We start from the raw sequence: 24,205 nt of genomic DNA on the forward strand, positions 1-24,205 counted from the left end.
CCCCTTTGTTGGTCAAGGGCCGAATCCGACTCAACTTTCTTCTCAAAAACTCACATACGCGTCCTCCTTTCTTCACCACTACCGGTTATCAATTTTCCACTTCGTTATCATGGCAGGATCGCCAATGTGATATCCACTATGTTAGTATATTGCTGCAACAACGCATACGCTGTGAGTCAACGGGCAGTGGTCGCCACACACGACCTTCTTTATTCGGAGTCCAATCCAATACTGACTACCCTCTATCCCTGTCACCCGTAACCCAGGATGCCACACTTCGTTTTTTCGTTTTCATCTTCTTTCTCCATTATTTTAAAAGAATTCTTTTTGAAGAATTTGTTTTCGATATTTGTGTTGTTTGTTCAAGTTCTTTTAGTTGAATAGAAATGATTTGAATTTGTTCTGCCATGCTCATCGCCATTAAATTTATAGATTTTTGACAAATATTTTAAAATTGTTTGCAACCATTTCCTGTCCTTTTATTGCAGAACAAAGAATTTTATGTTTTTTGATAAAAACCATATAAAGTTAAATTAATTTAATAAGATTATATGTATTCGTTAAAAGGAAACAAAAATTTAAATTACAAATTTCACAAAACCTCTAATTTAAACTTGTGGGTGAAAAAGGTGGTCATATACGCGACAAAATATGGTATTTACTTACCCTTCTTTTTTCATTCCATTGCATAGAAAAATATGAATAGTCTTCCAAAAGGATTTAATTTTTGATTTACACTTTATTTCATTAGATTTATTTCGCAACGGCATAGTTATTCGTAATCTCCTGGGACGGCCCCATTATCTAACAAACTAACCTAAAAATGTGCTACATTAGTTACTATACAAAATGGTTGCTCTTTGATTACTTATCACCGTATCCATTTGCCATGAACCGTACAAGTAGAAGCAGCAGCAGTAGTTGAGTATGCATCGTTTGCTGACTTTTGGACTCTTTCATTATGCCACCTTGTACCGTCTACTAGACTGTCAAGAAGTATTCTACTTGATTAAAAGTTAAAGAAATATCTACAACATCAGGGAACCGGTGGCGAAATCAAACAGGCAGCTCCAAGCACGGAACCAGCCTCTTGGCTTGCTCGCCGGTTCGAAGGAGGGGTGGAACGATTATCATACGTGTACTATAGTTAGGGTAGTGACTTGACGGGAGATCTACTTCTCCTCTACGCTTCCTCTTCCTCTTTTTCTCACGCGGCTTCGCAGAGCCGCCAATGGCGTCCTCGAGCGCCATGTGCTCCAATAAATAAATTAACCCTAATTGCACTCATTGGTATAGGAGTTTGCCACTGGAGCGTGCAATATATCTTAGACTCGCAAGTCTGGCGGACCCCGGCGCTGCCGGACGAAGCGAACGATCGCTCCGATCGCTGTGATGTGTTGTGATGAGTTTGATGAGTTTGATGAGCTGGATGTGGGACACAATTCCTCTTCGGACTGAACCGTTAAACCGGCACGCACGATCAGATCGGGATGCTAGTGTGCGTGGGAACAGAGGTTGACTGTGCTTGAACTTAGAATTAATTTGTCTATTACCGCTCAGCTCGGGCTGGTGCCATTTTCGCTTACGGCCATTTAAGATTTAATTTGCGTTCAGTGCAAATTCAATTGAACTACTCTCAATACTATTTGAATGTTCTAGTTTTGCAGGCATAACCAAAGCTAGGGACATGCTGGCTAGGGATTGGTTTGGGTGCGCTTATGCGCCAGCACTCTGCTGTGATTATCGTAACCTTAGGAGCGTCGTCCAGGATGACGTCCAACTGCTGAGCGTGCTGACGAAGGTTGGAACAAGCAGAAGCGCCACACCGTGGAGCTGATTCCAGTGACTGCTGGATGACGACGTGTACACTGATGGGCATTTGTTGGATTTGTAGTAGTCCTCGCAGTACATCTGTGAGACGAGAAGATGGAAGAGATGGTTATAGCATGCCTAACTTAACTAATCCGTGTATGCCAGCCTCGACAGGGTCTTCTTCTGACGTACCTTGATCAAGGTGGATGACATCTTGTCGAGGAACCCCCTCGTAAACATGGCCGTTTCCCGCCCGCAAGTTTTCCGGGCAGCTGCCTCCGAGCAATCCAGATACTCCATGAACGAACAGCACACGGTTCGCACATCATCCTCGTCCGTCCGGCTGGCGGTCCGATGGTTGCGGTGGCGCCGTTCGTGCTGATGACCGGCCTCTCCGTGCAGCTCGTGCTGACCGTGGTGCTGGTGCTGGTGCTCGTGGTGTTGATGCTCGTGCTGGTGCTCCCCTTGACCGGGCTGCGACTGCTGCGTAATGGCCGTCACGGTGTGATGGTACCGACGCCCGCACACCTCGTAGTCCGGACGGACCAGCTGCAGGCAGGGTGCGTGCGACAGGAACTCGGTCTGGTACTCGCCCTCCCGGCACAGGTCGCGCACGAACTGGTGCGTTCCGTTGTACAGCTTGTTGAAGCGGTTCCGTTGCTCCAGGGTCATGCAGCGTCGCGTGTAACTCCTTATACACTGCAAGCCGTTGTTCAGATCACTGGAAGGGTAAAAGAAACATAAAGAAATCGGTAAATCAAAAGTGTTTTCACATCCAATGTGTACGAAAACGTTCATAAATCAAACCAAAACCGGATTAAACTCATTATATTTTAATCCACCCGTTTACGGTGGAACGTGACCAGAGCTTCGTTTGTTGTTGATTATCCATATTTGGCTATAACAAGCGAAGGGTAGCCTTGGTAGATAAATTTGGAAGAAATTTTCAACCACGATAAATGCTTAACGAACGTGATGAACGCCCAATTTAACACTAGAATACATTGCTTTGAAATCATACCCAAATGGTTTTTAGCGATCATTTTGACCCCTATTTTTAAAACGCTATGACTTCCCTATTTTTGAATATTTTTCAACTGTTACATTTTAGTATATTTTTTGACTATCTTTTAGCGTTTTTAATTTTATGATGTAGTACTTCATCATTCGTGTATAGCAAAAAAGATCGACTCCAATTTATGGTGTTAATAAAAGCTGGAAAAATACTATTTCCACCGTTTTTGCTTTACACTGAGCTAGGGGAATGATGAAGAAATGCATCGAAAAACCAAAAACGACGAAAGATAGTCAACAAATATACTAAAAAGTAACAGTTTACAGATTTGAAAAGTACTACAATTATAACGTTTTAAAAACAGGGTTCAAAAAGACCCCTAAAAAGCATTCTAGCCAAGAATGGTCAAGTTGGTTCTCGGAGCTGGACCAACAGAAAAATCTGAAATTTTTGTTCTAGATGTAGCTTTGGATTTTAAGAAAAGCCTTATTTTTTGTAAAAATATTCTGCCGTCTTCGAGATATTAAAATCGAAAATTGCGTTGGGGTCAAAATGATCCCTATTTGGATTCTAGTGTTAATTATCCATATTTGGATAAAACAAGCGAAGGGTAGCCTTGCATAAAATTTTATTTGGAAGTAATGTTCAACCACGACAAACACGCCAATTCCAATGTACGCCAAATTTAAAATATGAAAGTCATAATCGGAGCTAACGTTATGAAAACGATAACCGTTTCTAGCGAAACCATTGCGTATCAGAAGGTTGTTTTGCACTTGAAATCGTCGCTTTTCATAGTGACGCTTACAAGCTGACGCTTACAGCTACCTTGTTGCGGACGTGTTAAACAAACCTACGAACACTGATACAGTTGAAAGACTTAAGTAAAGCCCCGTTCACGGATGACAGCCCTACGTGGGCAGCGGTAAAACCGTAGCTGGCATTAAAAACGAGTTTGCCGGACTGACCATCGCTGCAGTTTCGTTTTATTTCCATACATTTACTTCCCACCAACGGTTTTTGTGTGGCAGAGGCGGCTCTTTTGCGTTAATTGCACTTAGCAACCGGCCAGCTTAAATCCCCTAACCCTCTCCCTCCTCCCTTCCACCAAATGGGAGTGTGGGATGATTTATCGTCAGGACGAAGCGAGCGTTACAAATGCGGAGAAATTCAAATACTACCGACCAAAAAAAAAAAAAGAAAATACACACGAAATCAACACTACAGTCGACAAACGGAGCAAAAACTTACGGGCATATCTTTTCCAGGTCCTCCTTCTTGGTGGCGATGGACAGATCCGTCGACGATTGTATCACCTGGAACGGGCGGGCGCACTTGGCCAGCTCCTCCTGGCCGCAGTTTTCCGCTCTTATTCGGGCGAGATTCACTGCAGCATAAAAGTCCCGTGCGGCGGTCGTGGTCGTTTTGCGGTGATTTGTCGGCACGGGGGAGCGAGAAAGGAGAGAAGAAAATGGAAAGCGAAGCAAATTAGAAATTGAAAGAAGTAGAACGAACCAATTAAAATGCACGTCAAAAAATAACACTGTAAGTATAAATTCATCGAAAGAATTTTCTATCCGCCCCACCTCCCCCGATCGCCACTTGATCTTCCCCGAAGGCGGACCCATCGACGCCGGAACCCATTAAAATGGCCCCAGGGCGAACCAGTGGCGTTCCGGCGGTGGCAAAGTTTTTCAAATTAAAAATGCATCCAGAAGGGTTTATCGGCAGAAGTGTCGACGAGTGGAGCGAACGCTGGACAATGTGGAAGAGAAAACATGGCAACAAACTATGGCATTCGGTGCGGCGTCACGACTCAATTCTTGACCACGGTTTGATTCATTACTCAGCCCAACACCCTCGCGCCTTGGAGGCGAGTTTCCGCCCCGACAGGCCAAAGAATGGACATCGAAAGTTTTTCTCTGCGGAAAGAAATTTTCCTCGACGTTTGGTTGCAAATTTGCACCATTAAACGATCCCGCGGGGATGAGGTGGGAAAATGTAGATAGCAAAGAAAAGCTATCTTCTTTTTCTACCACCGTTTGTAGCCTCGAGCGTTTGCAGAAGGCGTCGGAATTCTGCGGACTTATTGACGGTTCGGCGTTCGTTCCGAGTTGGTTGGGTATTTCTACGTGTAATCAATTTTTTCGCCTCCCCACCACAGGTTCGTTTTAATTTGTCGCGAAGGAGATAAAAAAACACCCCTGAGAACAAGCTGTCCCCGGGAGAAAAAGTTCAAACTCTGTCATTATCGCGGATCCGATCCCGTTCCGTTCCGGGGAACAATTTCTTTTGATTGCTCAAAGGTTTGCAGAAAGAGAAGACAAGTATTTTCCTCGTTTTTTATTCTTTCTCTAGTTATTCCAAGTGCATCCAGAGCTATCGATGCCGGAGATGCAAACTATTGGCGGAAGTGTTTCTTGTCGCAGATTTGAAAGGATGAAAAATCGTATGAAAAACATGGTCACCGTCAACAGATTTTCTGCATATTTTGTTCGGTATGATGATTTTTCAATTCGGAAAGGTTCTTCAAATGATCATGAAAATAAGTGTTGCAAAAAAGAATCTTCTAACGAGTTGTGGATCTTAAAATTGTGCCGGAAACAAGAATCATACTTAATTTTATTTTTAATAACATAAAAGTTGTTTGATAAAAGATAACAAGTTAATATAATTCTTATAAAATAAAGAACTGTAGTTAACAATTTTAACAGAAACGAGGCAGCGCAAAATCGGATGATGAATAAAAACAAAAACTGAAAATTTAAAATTTAATGTGCATTTATTAGTTTAACTTTGATTTGCATTTTAATTATTTGATGTATATTGATTACTTTAATTGATATTTGGGGAAACGTATAGTGCATTTATTTGATTGTAACATATAATTTATAATGATAAACCAATTATTTTCGTATTAAATTATTTTTTTCAGATGAAATAATTAATGCGATAAAAAATCAGTACTAAATTAAACAAAACTTATGTAATCTGTTGAAAACGGGTAAACTTCAAATGGAGACGCCCAGTACTTTATGCAATAACTTTGCTTTTTTCGTTATAAAATAGGTCGCAGCTAGATAAATTTGTTAAAAAATGGTTATACAACATTAAAAGTTTATGTTTCACGAATCGCATCATCATAATAATTCTTAATCTGTCGCGATCAGTTCCCTTCAATTATCTTCCCATCTTCGCTCGAGATCGCCACGATCTGCTCGGAATACGGTAGATTGGCGAACATTCTCGTGAATTACGTGGTTAACCACAAACGGTCCAGCAAAGCACGCTGTTCGTACCTCTTTTTCCTCTCCCGAACAATGGCGCAACAAATGCAAATGACGCCCGACACCTTTTCCGGCTCGTGGGCGGACGGTTTCCACGGAATCGTTTGGCAGATAATGCGAGCTGCATAAAGATTTCCCGGTCGGTTGAAGGAAGCACAGAGTGAAAAAAAAACAAAGAAAACGTCGTTATTTTTCACTCTCGCCACCACGGTGGCCCTTTTTCTTTTTGAGTGTAATTTAACCCACCAACACCACGGGTTTTCCACGAAGGAAAACTCTCGGCGTGTTTGAAGGGAGCACATTTTCCCACCGTTGAAGGTAAAATGTTCTTTCCAGTTTCCACCGCGCGAATCGCGGCTGATTGCGCGGCCGGCACACAAACGTACACACACACACACATAAACCGTTTGTCGGAGCGCCGGAGTATGAAGTAAATTATTTTTCCACCGTTCAACTGGACTGCGTCATTCCCATTTTCACTCTCTAGCTGTTTTTTTTTTGTTTTGTCCTTTTGTATTTCATCCCATCACCAGCTGACCCCGGCTGGAATCAAGATCCCGGCCGCGGGTATACATCGCCGCTACGTCCGGCTTAAGCACGCGGCCATCATTTATTTAAATTTTTGCAACAATGCCCCGAATGCAAGCCGACCCGGGCGAGCCATTTTCATCACTCCGATCGTCCCGAAAGTTTTCCACGCGCGTGTCCAACCTAGGGTTTGGTTGATGGTGCACGTGTGTGACTTGTTTTTCTTTCCATCCTTTCCAATCCCCACCGACCCAGCCCTTCAACCCGGTAGGCCCGGTGTGCCGATGCCATTCTCACCCTTGCTGGGGAAAAGCGGCTGGCCACGCTGGTCATCCACCGGGAAAGCCGTTGGAAAACGGGGCTTTCGGCGAGCGCGCTGCAGCCATTATTAATGAATATTCAGCACGAAACGGTCGTGGCGGATGCAGCCCACGGGAAGTTGTCCGCCCGAAATGTCGGACCTTGACGTAGTTCCGGGACGGGATGAGGGCGGGGCAAAGGGGCGGCCGGAGCAGCTTCTTGCCAACAACAAACGGCACGATCGTGGTTGCTCCGGTCGGTGCCGGTGATCTGCTGCAATTATGGGCCAGTTCTTGTTTCACCACTTGCAGGTGCATCCTTCCCTTCCACATAACTCCCAACCCCCAACACCCGTCGTTTGGTTTGAGCGGTGAAGTAAAATTAAAATGATGCGGAAATTTAATATGCAATATGGAACCGGGGGATGGCGCAAAAGAATGGCACGAAATGTGGCCCCGGTGTGCCACTGGTTTCTTCCTCACGCTCGAGTGATACCGTTTTTTTGTTGTTCTCGCTTGCCACCGGTCGGTGGAATCATGTTTCAACGACTACGAACGTTTATCATCACCCTCGGTTCTGCAGGTGCAGAACTTTGTCTCACGAACGGCAACACCTTTGCGTTCGCTGCCCCCCAGGCCCCGGCTGGAAGTAAGGGATGCCTTTCAATTATGGCTTTGATGGTTGATGGCTTCGAACGAAATTATGGCATCGCTTACGAGCAGATTAATGATATCAATGGCTGCGGTGTGGATTTTAATTACTGACCGTCGGTCGCCTCAGTAGCGTATTTGCGTGGAATACGTGTTGTCTATATAAAAACATAATGTGAGCGAGGACGACAAATTTTCATTGAACCTCTATTGATAATACTTGGAATTTTCTCAATGATCACCATGAGCCACAGTTTTAATATGTTTCGTGGAAAAATGAGTTAGAAGTGTGGCCTTCTATTTTCAATCCACCGTTTTAAATAGATTTAAAATAAATTTAATCCTATTCAATCATACTGTACGTTTTCCCTTTGTTCCAAAACAAAGAGTTAAATACCATCATTATCTATTATTTACTGCATTGCAACATTGTTACTCTATACACTGTTTTATTGTGTGTTTCAAAATTCAATGTTACGGTTCTCTGGTACTTTGAGCATGAATGATACGATCAGTTGTACTGTGCAAAACAGATTCCGTCGTTGTTCTGAAAATGTGTATTTCAAAGGCACGGTACATGGTCTAATTTTAAATTCTCAAAACATTTACAAAACAGATGAACGCGTGTGCTGATAGTAACGCCGAGAATAAATATTGAAATAACCAACATTTGCAAAATCAATAAGTAGAAAATGCACCTTGTCGCTGATAATGTGCAACAGGTTGATAACCTAGTCCTGATCCAAAAACCTGGTTTTGGAACAAACAATTTGAAAAATCATGCTTAGTAATCAAAAACCAATCCATCAGCCGCGCAACATCAAACATAGCTCAGGCGCGTTAGCTTTGCCCACTGTTTACATTTCCTCCTGCGGTCCGGTACAGTTTTCCACCGGACAATCTAATCATTGGTATCACTTCCATCCCCTCCTTCCTTCTAGTTGTGGCCAAATGTGGGAAAACATAGCCACAGTACACAAATAATGCTCTGGGATTAAGGGGGCACGAGTAGAAAACTGAAATTAAAAAAAAAAATGCATGCAACCGACAGCATAAATCCCGAACATTGCGGGGTCATTAGTGTCGAGATCATCACCATCATTATAATCATTGCAATCGAAGGTGTGGTGGTCCTGGAGGTGAACATAATGTTCCATAGCAATGCACAGTGGCTCAATTATTCAGGACAAAGTTAGTTTTTCAATTACAAAAAACATCAAAGCTTTTCCAAATGTTTGGTATCATATTCTTCATACTTGTTACTGTTATCATTGTCAAGTGAAAAAGTATATTCATGTTACGTAGTACTTTATGAAGCATATAACTATAAAATTTGTGAGCGTAAAATTTGTCGTTATCATTATTAATTTATCTACTTTGCTGAATTTACTTCGATTAAAATATAATAAAAGCTATTTTTTTATTTTAAAATACTGTATCAATTCAAATGACAAATGACCAAGGTTAAATTAAGGGGGTCGTTATACAAAGATAGCATCTTTTTTGATTGTAGCTTTATGGATTATAAACTTTTTTGACAATTTTGTGTATGGCAGATTTGTTGACAACTGACTGATTTTTTTTATTGATTTTTGGTTTTCGTCTTCAAAATCGCGCAATTTAAGCAACATTTCAAGTCAACAAAGAAAATTTCATTTAAATATATATAGTTTCAAGTTCAAAGTTCAAAGTTCAAGTGAATCCAGTTACAATTCACGCCCTAATGAATGGAAATCAAACGGCAAAAAAGCATTTTGGATCACCTCCAAGCTGATTAACGATCATAGAGTTAAAATAGGAATAAAACTGTAGAAACTGGTGAAAATTAGAAAAACATTTGTTTTTTTCATAAATATTGAACAAGTTTTTTGGAGGGTCGTTGTACACAGAAAAAAAACTATGTTTGCCTCATGCACGGCCTAATAGTTTTCAAAGATAGCTAAGAAAACTCCTTGATTGCTTAAGAATCGTTTTCAGGAAATTTTTAACCAAAATTCAATCCTCTTCAGAGCCACCGTGCAGCTTGTCGGAGGTGGATTGCAAACAAAATGGTCCGTTGGAGTATGGTAAAGGTATGGGAGGGTATCACTTCAGTTCATTGGATTTAGCATAAAATATATCACACCGTTTTGGGGGAGAACGCCGAATCAATCGTCCGAGCCAGGAGTTTTGGTTGTCACGGATAGTTCACAAGCTGTGAATTCGTCCATCTTTCTTTACTCGTCTCACCCTCCCACTGTGACAACATGGCCTGAAAGTTCACTTTAAACAGGATCTACATATTTACCATATTCAACACAGCCCCTCCCCCACCACTCTTCCAATTCCCTTCCCCTCGAATGCACTTTCCACACTAATGCACGAATGATGAGCGATTGCAACGATTCAGGCGCGACGCCATTGAATCGCAAATCACGTCGCCATCGTCAAGGGACAATTACAACTAACCATTCGAGCGAACCCACCTTGGATCTGACACTGGTACACCCTACCCCGTCAACTCCCCCTCTCCCTCTTCGAACGCTTGGAGGTGGATGTTAAATATGTTTCCACGTCCCTCACCTCAATCGGATCCGATTGACCACAAAGTTCAAGCGTACGGCTCGCTGCACATCGCCACAGTTTGGCCAGCAGTTGGCGCGGCCAGCTGGAAGGATGGACAAATATTTGTCCACTTGTCCCTCTCCCAACGGAGGAGGAGGAGGAGGTGGAGGAGGAAAGTCGGAAAAGTAAGTCCAGCCGGTTGCAACCGGTTGCTTGCGCTTCCACCGTGCGTTTTTGTTGTGCCGGACGGACGGGGGGAGGGAGAATTTAAATCAATTGCATCACACCGCACACAAATCGTGCACTTTCGTGGTGGCACAATGAAATCCCCGTGTCCGATCGCATCATTGTGGAGTGCAGCTGGTCGGAAGAACCTCTCCTCCGACTCGATCCAAACGGTAGAGCGCCACTTGTTCGATCGTTTCGTGCGGCGCAGTTCATCACCATGGAGTCGCTTTCGCCGCCTTTCGAGAATGGGGAAAATCAGAACGAGTCGCACCGAAGTCAGCCGGAATCATAAAGACAAACACCTACCGGACGGAAGGTGAACCGCAAAGGTTTTCCGCCCGAGTTCGTGGTTTGCAATCGAACAGCAAAACAAACAGACGGTTGAATGTTGAATAAATTTTACTGCGAACGTAAGAAAGTGCTGAACGCTTCGGTGAAGGTGTCCTGGTGGGATTTTGCACTGACACCCAGTGTTCGTGCTGGAAATGGGAGACAATCGGACAGTTTGCGTCACGTCGCCAGCAGATACCACCTCCTTGGAAAGCCCCCCTGATCATTGTCCTTGACATAAGAAATACGAGCCGCAAATGAATGTGGGCTGCGAGGGAAAAAAAACATTCCAAGGTTCCATGGAAAGCGCTAGCACTGCGCCAATTTGAATTTTCTCGCGGCGTTGGCCGTCGAGATTGGAACGATAAAGTTTTCCCGGGGAGTTTTCTAGCTCGTACCACTTGTTTACAACCCGATGTAACAAGGAAACACGTCGCAATTTGCTGCGCTCACTGCAGTTTGACCGTGACATTGTTTAAGTCAAACCTAAAACCACAAACGAGGTACTGCAATATTTAATTTAAACATTGTGGACGTTAGACGTTTATGTTTTAAACAATTCTTTCCTTTCCAAACAGAACGGTATCATTTTCTGCCAATCAGTAATAGACGCTTTTCCCAATTCAATCACTCTCCCCATCGATCACGCGCGTGAATCCCTAATTAAAACTAGCGCGAGATGTAATCCTGAAAACGAGACCTTAAACCGTCCGTAAAAGGCTTTAAAAACGAGCGAATAAAGCTCAGACAACACAATCTAATTAGGCTACTATCCGTGACTGCAAAATTTATGATACGGCGGGGGAATTTTTCACACCTTTTTTTTTGCATTCTTCTGCCGCTTGCACCGGTTTTCTCCAATCAAGCCGTCCACCGGAGCGTGCGAAGTGCACAAGGCAGGATGGGGGAAAAAAACCAACCATTTAACGGAGCTGTTTTCACCCGTTTTTTGGTCGTTTTTTTCTTTCTTTATTATGGGTGTTGATCGTTGCCCGTTGGCTTCCGGTGGCCACAAGGATCTCAGAATCTCTCGGCGTAATCCCTTTCCTCCGGGAGGATGACGGTGGAGTCGTTGCGCCCGGGAATGGACTCGGCCAGTATCTACATTGAGGCGATCAAGTTAGCCGGGGTGAGTTGCAAAAAAAAGGAAGAAGGGCTAAAACTGAGCCACCGAAAGGACGATGCGCCCACAAAGTAGAACCACACACACACAGAGCGTGCCGAGACCGGACAGGAGCCAGTTAGGATCGTTTTAATTCCGACATTCCACCTTGTGTGTGTGTGTGTGTTTTTTTTACTGTGCATCATCCTTCCTCACTTAATTCTCACGGCTTTGCGAGAAAAGGGAAGCCTTTTTTCGCTCAAGTTCTTGCTAGGCTAGCCGTTTTTTACTCCACCCCTTTCGTTCGGCTGCTTGCATGCTGCTCATTTTCGTTCGAAAACGTGTTACCCGAGGTTCCCGGGGAGGGGGGGTGAAGGCAAAAAAAAACCTCGAACTAGGAAAACTTTCGGCTCGGGTTCTTTCCGTTCGGAGCCCTTCCGCTCCGGACGTACCTATCCTGGGCGCTACCTGCTCGAGCCCGAAACCGGGTGCATGTTAATCGTTTTCGCCTTGGCGTAAACCATTTCCGTTCTGGTGATTATGTTTGGGGTTTTTATTTTCACATAGTTTTTTTTTTCTTCACTTTACCCGTTTCAGCTTGTTTTGGAAATGGGTAAAAACAGCCAGTTAATGGCAGACAGTTATTTTTGAGGGAAGAGGCTTCATTCATTATCTATGCATCGAATAAGGCTTGGCATTTCAATTTGTACAAAATAGAATTTATAATATTGTGCATGTTTAGTATGGTGTTTGTTTTCAAAAATTAAAATACTTCAAATATCTACTACAATTTTTTTTAAACTCACCATTTGAAAAAATTAATAAACTTAATACCAAACAACCTAAATGGGAAGGCACATAAAAGACCATTTAAAAAACGGGCTCTAAGCTCAATTTTTAGAAAAGGATTTCCCAGGGTAAAATGTTTAAAAATGGAAAAAATAAAAAATGGGTTAGAACAGAAACGGCCACTTCCTGCCTGTCCTGTCAGCCGGACTACGGTGAAATCTCAACCTCAACTGCCGCAGTAAGCCCGGTCCCGGAAGCACATGTGGCTCTCGGGAGTTTCCGACGGGAGGCCGGATGTAAATGTCGACACACCGCCGGAGAACCCGGCGTTCGCCTGCTAAACCGGCTTTCGCAACCGGGGCGAGCTCTCGTGGATTATCCTTTTCGTCGTAGTCCTCCCGAAACATGCCAAGGACTTGGCGAATTTGCCCCGAGCGCTCACACACACGCACACACGCAAGCATGCATCTACCTTTCCTGCAGCTGCAGGTGCAGGATGTAAACTTAATGCATAAATTATTAATTTGCCACATCATGCGAACCGGGTGGTTAGAGATTCCCCTTCGCGAGCACGTTTCGGTTCTCTAACGCCTCGGAGTGGTCGGTTTGGTGGAGGTTTTAGGGTGTACGGCTCAAAATTGGAACGAATTGCTGCCTGCGTTGGTCTCTTCACGATGCGGAGGTAAAGGGCTGGATTTTATTTTATGTTAAATCGTTTAAATGTCCTTCAAGCCAGTGTGTGTGTGACCAACAGTTGAACAAGAGTCCCGGGACTACGGGGTGCTAAGCGTTTAGCCAGGTTTGCCTTGCAGATAAAAATCGTCGCTAGAGCATTCCGAATCGAGAGATAATTTTTCATTTTGTTTGCAGTGCAATTCGTTAACGAGGAAATTTCCTGGATAATTTTTAATCCTTACTGGTAAATGTTGCTGCATCGTGCTTTATTTTCCTAACATTTTTGTAAACACAATAATCCTATTAATCCGATTTTGCAAATGTACAAACATTTAAATGTTGGCTTTAATGACGCATTTGTTTGCTAATTAAAACTTTCCAGTAAACTTCTGCCCACTAAACAGTTTTGAGAAAATTTTCTAAATTAATTTTTAATTAGGTTGCTTACGTTGGTCTGGAATCATAAGCTTGGAAATGGCCATTTTCCTTTGACTACTGTACACTTATTTCAAAATAATAGATTAATTAGGCCGTATTTTGCGGAAAGTCAAAAATTATTTCTACTCATCATTACCGTTCGGGGAAAAACAATTATCAATCAGTCCATTCGTGGCAAGCTTTCCGAGAATTCCGCTTCCGGTGGTTGCAGGTGGCAGAAATTCCACGCTTCATACCTTAGACAATGGAGGCGCCCGGTATTCCACTACGTTTTAAGCTAATACCACTCGTTTACGCCAACACTGCCAACATTGGAGGACTCGGGGCTTCGTTCGGTGCTTTAAAGCGTGCATTCCGCATTTTCTGCATGAGCAAAACGCGCCACACCGCACCAGAACGTGCCGGACAGGCCGCATCTAAGAGATTAAGTGCGGAGGGAGGGCAACATTCCACGCGACACGCGAGCAGTTGAAGCATGCGATTAATTTGTAGTAATTTCAATCTAATCGTCATTAGCAACGCCAAGCACAAACACGCCACGTTGGACGGACGCCGCTTTGGGAACCATTCTCGTCTGGTCAGCCATGTTGTAATGTTTTGGGACTCCTCCCTACTGTCTTCAGCTCCTTCAGCAACTCATCCATGTACGTTGACACCTGGTCCGTTTGAGATCTCTGAGACGTGGGAGAAAATTATCTACAAAACGTGCCGAAGATTGTTAAACTCCAGCGCTATTCAAATGGTTTTCTAATCCATTTCCGGTTTCTGTCGAGCTCATAGGAAGGCAAAAGTGACGGCAAAGGGAAGCCCAGGCCATCATCTTCATTCTAAAGATCGATGGCATTTGAAGTGCCATCCGGAGCTTCCCCAAGGTACATCATCAAGACAATGGAACGCCCGAATGCCATAAATTATAGGCATTATACTAGAAGAACCACTCGACGAGTGACTCTTGAACGCATCGACACGAAAGTAAAGGCACAGAATGCAACCCTGTGTGGCCGTTGAGTCCATCGTTCAGTAAGAAATAAGCTGCGTTTACATTTGCGTAGCCCATGCCTTCATTTTATGGTTCTTTGCAGTGTAACACGTTGTAGAGGGAAAATGTAAAAGAGTTCCATACAAAAAAGGAGCAAAAAACTATACGCACAAAGAATGGTTTCATATCGAATGGCAGCCGCCCGTAGTGCGGAAACAATTCTGGTGTGAAAGTTATATTTCATTGTTTGAAAATCATCGTTTGTAGAAAGGAACGTTATTGCATTGCCTTCCATTGGCCCTTTTTTATGCAGTCTCGTATGGAGTTATATGACTTCTTCCTTTGCTTTCCTACAAGCATTCATTCAACTTTTCTTCTGGCGAATGGGCAAGAATATTTAATTTATTTACCAAACAATACCACAGGTTCAGGATGAAAAAAATATTATTTAACAATCCTTGTTAGTGAAAACTTATGAAACTTCAAAACCCTTTTACATGTTTATGCCAAAAATAATGCCTAAAACGGATACAATGTAGAAACAACATACGATACATACGAGCTAAGAAAACAAAGTTTAAAAAATAGACTTTGCTTGACACGTGTCTCTATGTTGTGTCCTTGTTGGTTCGTGATGGTAGAGATGCCGGAGTGAAATAGACTACGACAGAGCGTTAATGATTGATTGCAACAACAGCATATTGATTTTCCCTACCTATTCCGGACGATTCCCTCGTTAAAATGCATTGTTGGCCTCGCAATCACAATCCTCATGTCAACAAAATAATAGAAATACTGTACATAACGTTTAGACACTTCAATTGATCCCAGTTAGGAATTGAAAAAAAGTGTGCTTCGTAGACCTATTCACGTGACGTAAGGAAAAAAACAGCACGAGTCGCATTAGAGACAAAATAAACAAACACTCGTTTTTCAAACTTTGTTCCCACCAGCGGCGGCGTATTTCCGTCGAAGATGAAAGTTCCGGTTTCGGAGACGAAGGAAAACAAAAAAGGAAAAACAACACCGACAATTCTCAAGGTACACTCAACCTTCCGTGCGGTAGGACATCCCTCTCCCAGACAGGCTGGCCCAGCCCCGCTGTCAAAACAGTGTCACCGCAAATCATCGCCGGCGAGCGTCATCGCGAGTGCGAAACCAGTTCGCTGCAAATTGAATCCTGTTTATAAATAGTTTGCACCGACTACTCGCCGGCTACGGTTCTACTTCTCTGTTCGTCCGTGCACACCGGTCCAACGATCGCTGTTCTTTCAGTCGCTGGCTGACTTTACCTCGCCGAAAATGAAATTAAACCGGCGCTAATTATATCAACCGCTCCGCTATCGAGCAATACCGGTCCGTTATCATTCGCCAACCCGTGGCGTGGGAATTAAAACAAAAAGGGTATCGGTTTCGTGTGGCAGTTTCGATAAGCCACTAATTCCCGGCGAGCGCCGTCCCATCCCGTGATTACATTAAGTGGATTAACTGAAACGCCTTCGTCGGATTAAGTGGCAGGCGCCCCTTTATCGCTGGTGGGCAAAATATTCCGGAACGAAAACCGGTTAAGCGATGGACATCCTTGAAGAAACGCTCGATGATAAGGATTTCCGCGGATGACAAGCGAATTGTTCCGATAGGGTGAAATGAGGTAAAATAGAGTCGTGCAACATCGCGTTGTTCGGAATTCGTTGCGTTACGGCGTCGAGAAGAAACATCGTTGCCATGGTTTCTGCGATCGGTGTGCTGTGTTGCTCGTGCAAATCGCGATCGGCGTGACTTGGAGATCGGTGCACTCGCACCGAAACGGGTTTGGGGGAAAAAAAATCTACACACACACACAGCCTCAAAGCAGCCCCCGGTCCATCCGCAATCCGCGAGGTCCGAAGCCGGTATCGATAGATATAAAAGCGGCCGACCGCGAACCAGCGCGGCGTGCACACTTAATTAAAAAACCACCTTGCCCCGGTTTGTCCCTTCCCCACTCTATCACCATAGTTGATATGACGCGTGAGAAGAAGAAAACAACAACAAAAAAATGGGCGCCCTCGAAAGTGGTGTGCGTTTGAAAGCGCAATGTGGCGTAATATCGTACGATACCGCAGCGGACCAATCGGAGCCCTGCTTGGGGGGCTTGGCATGCTCCAACACACTGGTGCAACGCCACGGTGCACACATATTTATAACACGTCATCCACGTGGAAGAAGGTCGCGCTCGCGCGCCTCGCGCTTTTCACACACATGCACACACACATACATCCGCGTCCGTAGCCACCTGCCAAAATGATCGTAACCGGATCGAACCGGTCTTTAAAAGGGAGTAATTGTCTTGTTTTGCTTTCCGCCGAACTGTTCTTGTTTTCCTGTTTTCGTGCTCTTTTTATTAACATTTTTTTTGGAAAACACCCTTGACACGGGGGAAGAAAACACCGAAATAAAAGTAATGCCACACGATCGAAGGGCGAAGGTACTCGTTTTGGAGCTTCGTTTTTGTTTTGAGTACTTTCGTTCGTAACAAGCTGGAAAATACCAACTGTGGTGGGCAGTCGATAATTGACGTAAATACCACTGCCTCTAGCCACTTCCCGTTCAAGAGTGTGTGTGTGTGTGAGTGGGCTATAAATACCTTCCAATGTGCTCAATGTGCCCAATGTGTGCTCTGGAAACACCTCCCCGCCTGAGCAGAATGGAATGTGGAGCAATGGGCGGGAAATTTTGACAGTCCGGGGTCAATGTCAAAAAGATGACCCCATTTATCGTTGCGATAGCGTTGGAGACATTTTTCGTTTTATCAACAAGCTCTGTCTTGACCTACGAAGTTTGCAGTTTCCATTGGTTCGGGCTTAGGACCACTCCTCGATCATTGCCCAGTAGTACGCGAGATACGCTGAATTAATTCAATTACTGTCAATTGGACTGATTGAAGAAGTGGAATATCTCAGGCATCGGGACTTGCGGTCAACGCTCTGCGGGAGGCAGGGCAGGCTCGAAGTGGTTGGTGCAAAATTGAAAAAGGGGCTACACCAAATGGTGGAGGCTCGCACCGAACCGGTCAAAGGCCCTGAGCGCACCTTAGCGTAACGCTGATGATACAAACACAGCGTCGATTTATTAAAAATAGCACTTCTTAGCTTTGATCCTTAAATCAAAGAGCAGTAAACTTCAAGACAGATTCAAAAGTGGGACGATTTTGAATGGAGCTCCAATATTTGACACATTACCAGCTCTGTGCTGTATTCGCCACCTTCCTGCCGGTTCAGATGCGTAAAAGATTTCTTCCGCAATCGCACGATCAATTAGGACCAGCTTTGCGCCTTGTCTCACACACTGGACTCAGCTTCTCTGCTCGTCATCGTGCAGCGTCAACAACGCAATTGAAGCTGTTCAATTGGCCAAACCCCGGACCTCGATTGACGTCAGTCTGTACGGACCCAAACTGTTCTACCTGATTCTGGAGTGGGATTTTCCGCTTTTTTCCTGTTGAACGATTGTCGAAGATGCCAGCTGGGCAAAAAAGCTACTTCGCAGGCTCTCTTCAGCGATCACTTAAAGATGAGGAAATTTGATTTCGGGCAAAAAACAACGCCCAGCACACAGTTCTCGCTTTCAAAATATTGATGACTCTACGCAAATCTCTGCCCGGTTCACGGAATGTTTATGCATGTGCTGTTGACGCCGCACATCATGCGACGCCGGTTATTTTAAGTCGCAGGCGCACCAAGATCTACGGCGATGCTGTGTCCGAGACGAAAGCCAAGAAAATGTGGTTTATGAAAAAAAGGAAGGCCAGTAGGAAGTGGTTTCGTTCAAACCCGAAATCGCAATGTGTTTCGGTTCGTTTTTCATCTTTTTGTGCTGATTTGTTTATCACTGTTCGCTGGTCTGTGAAGAAATGGTTTTGTTTATCGGATCAGATGTTGGGGACCGTCGACTTGTTGTTTTTCTTAACAATGTTAATTTTGCTGCTTACTTATTTTTAGATGGCAATTTTAATCTTAGATCCCGATAAAACGGCTCACGATGGAGTACTTCACGTGGCGTTAATTGCAGGGAGAAAAAATTATTCATAATCAAAACAGATAGTTTGCTGAGTATGTGGTAGATCTAGGACCCAAAGGTGCAACGGTGTTGTGTAACGGGGCTATCCGACACGAGGCCAAGGCTAAAAACAACTCCCTCAGAAGGGTTGACCCACTCCGTTGACATGACAATCGATCGTCGTTGATCGAACGTTGGGTGATTAAATTGATCCGCAACTAGGAGTTACGTGCAGGCAGATTGATTGTTTGAAATGTTTGCTTCGGGCGGTACTCCGAACGTAGGCATGAATGAAGGAGTAGAGTTCGCATGGAACCAACAAGGCCGCGCTTTATCAGATTGAACGTGTTGAGAGACTGCGACAGGTGGCCTTCTACGTGATGTGCGAGTAATCTTCTCCCAAACAGGATTAGTTAACTTTCAAGTTCTTTTGTTTCGGTCTTCTTCGGTATGTCAGTTGTTGTCAGTGCGCGAATTCCATGAAGTGCTCCTTTTTATAAACTTGTACCATAAAAGTTGGCCTTGATCGATTAAAGTGTAGTTCATTGACTTATAGTTGAAGACAAAGGCTGAGAATGAAGCGATCTTCCTGCATTGTGATCCCGATGCTGCGGAACGAGTTTTGTAGAGCCATTGACCAAGAACTAGTTCTTTTTTTTATCTCATCAACATTGTTCGGGGACTATCTTATCATTGTGCACATTTAAGTATTCCAGCTAATGCTATCTCTTACTGTTGCTCGAACCCTCCGATATGACTCCACTAGGTTAGTCAAAAAGTTTTGAAAGCGGAAATGAAAATACAGCTTTTTTTGGAGGTTAGCTCTTTTATTGCTCAGCATAGTCTCCCAGACGATTAAGACACTTGGTCCGGGTGCAAACCGGGTCTTTTTACTCGCCTCGGACTCGAAGAGCCTGGTTCAAACCTCTTGTTCCTTAGCGTCTTGTTTTGATCCAGGATCGTGCTGGTACATCCAAATTTCTTTAACAGTGATGAATTGGCGTAAACAATCGCTTTTGATCTTTTGAAATTGATCCAAATATTGCTCAGAAACCCGCATACGAACATGTTTTTGTTCGTGCTCACAGTTTTCTGAACCCCAAAACCTTAGCCAAAATATGCCAAGTTGGTCCATGTGAGATACTTATGGTGTCAGATATCACATCCATAGTCGTTCGATGATCTTCCAAAACCATATCCTGTAATTTTTCAAAACTTTTGGACGTCCTGAGCGTGACTCGTCTTCAACGCTTGTACGACCACGCTTAAGCTCCAAAACCCATCGAAGAATGGTTGGAAATGAAGGAGAAGACTCCTTTAGTACTTGTATTACCTTTTCATGGATCTCAGTCCCCGATAAACCTTCTAAAACAAAGAATTCATTCATAGCCTGATATTCAGATTGTCCAGAGAGCTCGAACAGGTCTACTTCATAACGCTTGATGAGTTGACGGGTCGTAATTACATTTGGATCAAGTTCATATAAAAGATGAAATATTGAAATGGAATAGAAATTTTGGATTTTCTACAACACCAAGGTTGTCGCTTTCAAAACTTATTGACTAACCTACTAGCTCTTTCAACATTGACATTTACCCAGTTGTCAATTCTAAACAAATTCTCCAGCTCGCCACTGTTTAGTCGGTTCGAAGCGGTCTAATATCTTGGATCAACGAACGTTCGAGACGTTCTGCGTGTGAGTGTGGCTGCGTGTCGTGACCGACCTTGGCCCATGCTTTCACACCAGGGGCGCTTCTTCCGGTCTAACGCCACACACGTGTAGCGGATGCAGCTATCAGTAAAAGAACGTGTGCATCCGATCGTACGATATAACGTACGCAAGAATGTAACGCTATCATCCAACCGTAACGAATTCTTTGACGTAAGCACCTTTGGCAAGCAAATTAAGCCTTTAGCATTTTTTAAGAGCAAACCGGGGGTTAAAACATGCTTGGTATAAGGAGTACCGTTGAAAAATGGTTATTAGTTCTGCAGAGCCGAAGATATTTTTGCAAAGTTTATGTGTTCGATGTACAAAACTAAGCTTCTCCAATTATTATTAAATTGTATTTTAGCATTTTTTGCATTTCTTGAATAAATATTATCAAACATTGTTGTCAATTTATCTTGTGCTGCACTTCGATTAAAATCATAGTTGTTTGTCAGAATTACCATTTGGATATTTTAACACTTTCAACCCCTTTCGCCCCACCCCACTCTACTTCTGTACCTGTTCACACCCTTGTGAGCCGCAACAATCGCTAAAGCATAGAGCCATAACAACTCAAACGGCTTTGATGGTATTAGTATCGGCGGTTCGCTTGTTTACCAAGTTCGGCATAGCGATTTCCGTGGGCTAGCCAGCTCGAGCCCCCTCCAGCCTCTCGCCTACCACCCGGCCTCAGTCTGCACCGGAATCCGACGGGTGAGCGGTTGGCCAACCTTCCCACATATGTGGCCCACACGGACAACCATCGCGAAACTCGGCGGTGCAAAACGTGGCAAAACAAACTTCGGGTCTGCGGATACCGCGGTACGCAAAAACGGCATTGCAACTTGACAACCTGAAACCGCAACACCAACGTTTACATTCACCAGATGGGTCTGCAATCCGGAGCTGCAGGGAGTGGAGCGAGTGTGTTGCGGAGCGTGTCAGATAGCTGGCGCAAAGCGAAAGTTGCCACCCGAACAAAAAAACTAAAAGAAGGAGAAACATGTATGCTTTGTGCGCGCAGCATAACCTGAAAGCAAACCGAGCAGCGTCGCTCTGGTCGGTTAGACTACAACTGAACCTCTGGAGTTGGATAGCCTTTCCCGTCTCGGGCCGATCGCTCGCAAAGTGCCGTTGGTTGGAGGAGCGAAAAACGGTCCTTTCGTGTTCGCTTTGGGGCGTATGCGCAGACAGCATAATTGGTTGAGGTTTGAATCACGGAGTCGGAGCCCGTCAAGGTCTGCGAAGGTGTGTAGTACCACGTCATCGGCGAGAATCCAAGCCAAGCCCAAGCTGTTCAAACACAAACGATCGGTTTGGCGTAATCTACCCCGTGTTCGTGACGTCACGGAGCGTCTGTATCGTACGATGTGGTGCGATTGGCTGACAAAACCGGCAGTGACATTCACCGGCATTCCTTCGTTTTTCCCCTCTTCTGTCTAACTTTATAACCTCTTTTTCACATATCTTTTTTCCTTCTAGTGTGATCCCACCACGCGCGCGCGCCATCGGTCGGGCCGTTGTTAATTAATTCCCCTCAAAGTGTTGTGGTGGATCGCACGATGGTCGTCCTCCGCTTTTATAATGAATGTCGATTAACTCGGCTAATTCGTATACTCTTTTGTCCCTTGTATCTGTTTTGGATGCCGGCCAGACGATCGTCACAGCCCGCTGGCTAAGTCAGATTAGTATGAGGACGCGCGCCCGACTTAACCTAACTTTTTGCCCACCTTGGCGAGAAGCCAGCTATGAAAAAGTTGGCACATTTTTAAGCAATTCTTTTTCGCATATGGTTTCCCAGTGGATGTGAATATTTTTATATTTCATTTTGTTTCAAAATCTATCTTTCCACAACAAATTCGGGTCGAGAGGTGGTGTTGTCTATGCTTATTTTAAAATATTTCTGATCTGGTCTTTTTTTTTTATTCATGCGAAAATATGATTCATTCATAATCCACAACGGTGTGGAAGGGAAACCCAACAGCCACAACAAATTTTATTTTGTGAAAGGGATTGTAAAACATTGGATCGTAAATTCATAAATATTGTGCTTCATTTGATTGAATTTCCAACTAATTCCTTCAGTTGATGTGCGAGTCATCATCAGCAGACGCGTCAGATGACCGGGCTAAGTGCTGCCGTACGGAATAACCGGCTCCTTATCAGCCCTCAGCTACCTTCAATTTCCCACCATTACACACTAGAAGCGCTAAAAGTACGGCCCATATTAGCCCGACATTGGAGTATGATGGATGGGAAGGCTTTGCAGGCTCGATTGAATCACCTCGTGCGGGGAATGATGGGTTTGTGCGTGCGGTGATGACACACCATGATTAAACAGTGGATCGTACGATCCTCCAGCGACGACTTGCCATTGGCTAACACTGACAAACTGAGCGGAAAGGTTTTATGAGTAGCATTAAGCTTTATCGTCGGGCTTACCAGTTTCAGAATGAACTGATTCATAAACAATCGTATTCATTTGTTTTCCAAAAAAACTCCATAAACATTCCAAAATTTTCATATCTATGATATTTGGGGAAAACAAATATTAAAACAATCCTGAATTTGTGTTATTAATGCTTGTTTTTTCAATACTAGATTTTGTGATAATTTTACGAACCATTAAAAAAATGAAAGAACGAACCATTCAAAAAGAAATGACACAACATTTTGCCCACTTATCACTTCCTCCATGCGTGGATTAACTACAATTGGCTTGATAAAAAATGCGAGTTCAGAAAACACTTAATACATTCCTCAAATAACCATTTTTTTTTTTTTTGCAAAGTCTGCTCTCCACCGTTAGCCTTCAACCGTCCTACCTGTCAGCGAACAGCTTTGAACCGGATTCCGGCGAGATTTGACACATTTATCACATCTCTCGCGATCGCCAGTTGGCAAACAGTGTGCCCATATGATAATGTGTATTGCGCAGTGTTCGCAGAAGGCTGCTGCTACCCTCAATCTACGTTTCGTAAGATAACGCCCAAAATGTTTAAATTTTTGTATCGTACACTTTGAATGTAGGTTCTATCAATTCTCTACTTGTTTTAAACTTACAATGACTTATTTCTCACATGGGTGAAAATACTTACCGGTTATAAATACTGTCACGAGTATACTGAGACGATGGTAAAATTTACTAAAGTCCGTCAAAACAGGTAACATATTTGTTTGATGTAGTAGTGATCACTTGCTGAACGTTTTGGGTGAAGAGCACAAAACACCTTGTTTCAGTTGATGTTATTTTGAAAATCACGATTCAAATATTGTTTTGAGCCTCGTATTTGAATTTGCTATCACTTTTACGGATACAATACAACTGATCCAACTTGCATTGACGATGAACCACCAGTTTCACAAAAAGATTTCTAATCGATCAGTGTTTTCCTCCCACAATAGACAATCGGCCCTCGCATAAGACCGCCGAGGTTTGGGGGCGCGTCGGGTTTCCACTTTTCCGTTCGGTTTTCTAGTATGGCTTCCGTAAGTTGACGGTTTTCACTTCGCCCTCGCTCCGGATTGTTGCCTCAATGTAGCAGAAAATCAAACAGAGGCGTCTACGAAAGGACTTCCCTGGCGTCAGTTTACAGTTCTTCTTGTTGGAAATTCCGTTAAAAAAAGACCTATTTCAAAAATCTTGTTTCATCCCTTGACAGTGGGCTGTACATGCGAACCAACGTGCTTCGTAGGGGCTTTCGCGCTCTTCTAACAACCGTTCGCGTCGAGCGCCAATGGGTAACTGACTGAAGTCTGTTCGCCGACGGAAATGAAAA

General features: G+C 43.8%; 1 protein-coding gene across 1 annotated transcript; it reads right to left on the reverse strand.

Moving 5' to 3' along the window:
- Positions 1 to 1,740: 1,740 nt before the first annotated feature.
- On the reverse strand, positions 1,741 to 23,606 carry LOC131259079 (uncharacterized). Its single transcript, XM_058260498.1, has 4 exons — positions 23,525 to 23,606; positions 4,079 to 4,214; positions 2,005 to 2,533; positions 1,741 to 1,911 (listed from the first exon to the last, which is right to left on the reverse strand). Exons 1-4 carry the CDS (start codon positions 23,595 to 23,597, stop codon positions 1,741 to 1,743), a joined length of 909 nt encoding a protein of 302 aa, XP_058116481.1. The 5' UTR covers positions 23,598 to 23,606.
- Between the last annotated feature and the right edge of the window lie 599 nt (positions 23,607 to 24,205).

This window comes from Anopheles coustani, chromosome 3, assembly GCF_943734705.1.
Source record: "Anopheles coustani chromosome 3, idAnoCousDA_361_x.2, whole genome shotgun sequence".
Lineage (NCBI taxonomy): Eukaryota > Metazoa > Arthropoda > Insecta > Diptera > Culicidae > Anopheles > Anopheles coustani.

What these genes read in the sequence shown, in the direction of transcription:
- LOC131259079 (XM_058260498.1), bottom strand. Translation starts at nt 23,597, where the DNA reads ATGTTACCTGTTTTGACGGACTTTAGTAAATTTTACCATCGTCTCAGT. An exon ending in CGTGACAGTATTTATAACCG is followed by an intron (nt 4,215 to 23,524) that starts GTAAGTATTTTC and finishes TTTATGCTGCAG; the next exon opens with TGAATCTCGCCCGAATAAGA. An exon ending in GACCTGGAAAAGATATGCCC is followed by an intron (nt 2,534 to 4,078) that starts GTAAGTTTTTGC and finishes TTACCCTTCCAG; the next exon opens with TGATCTGAACAACGGCTTGC.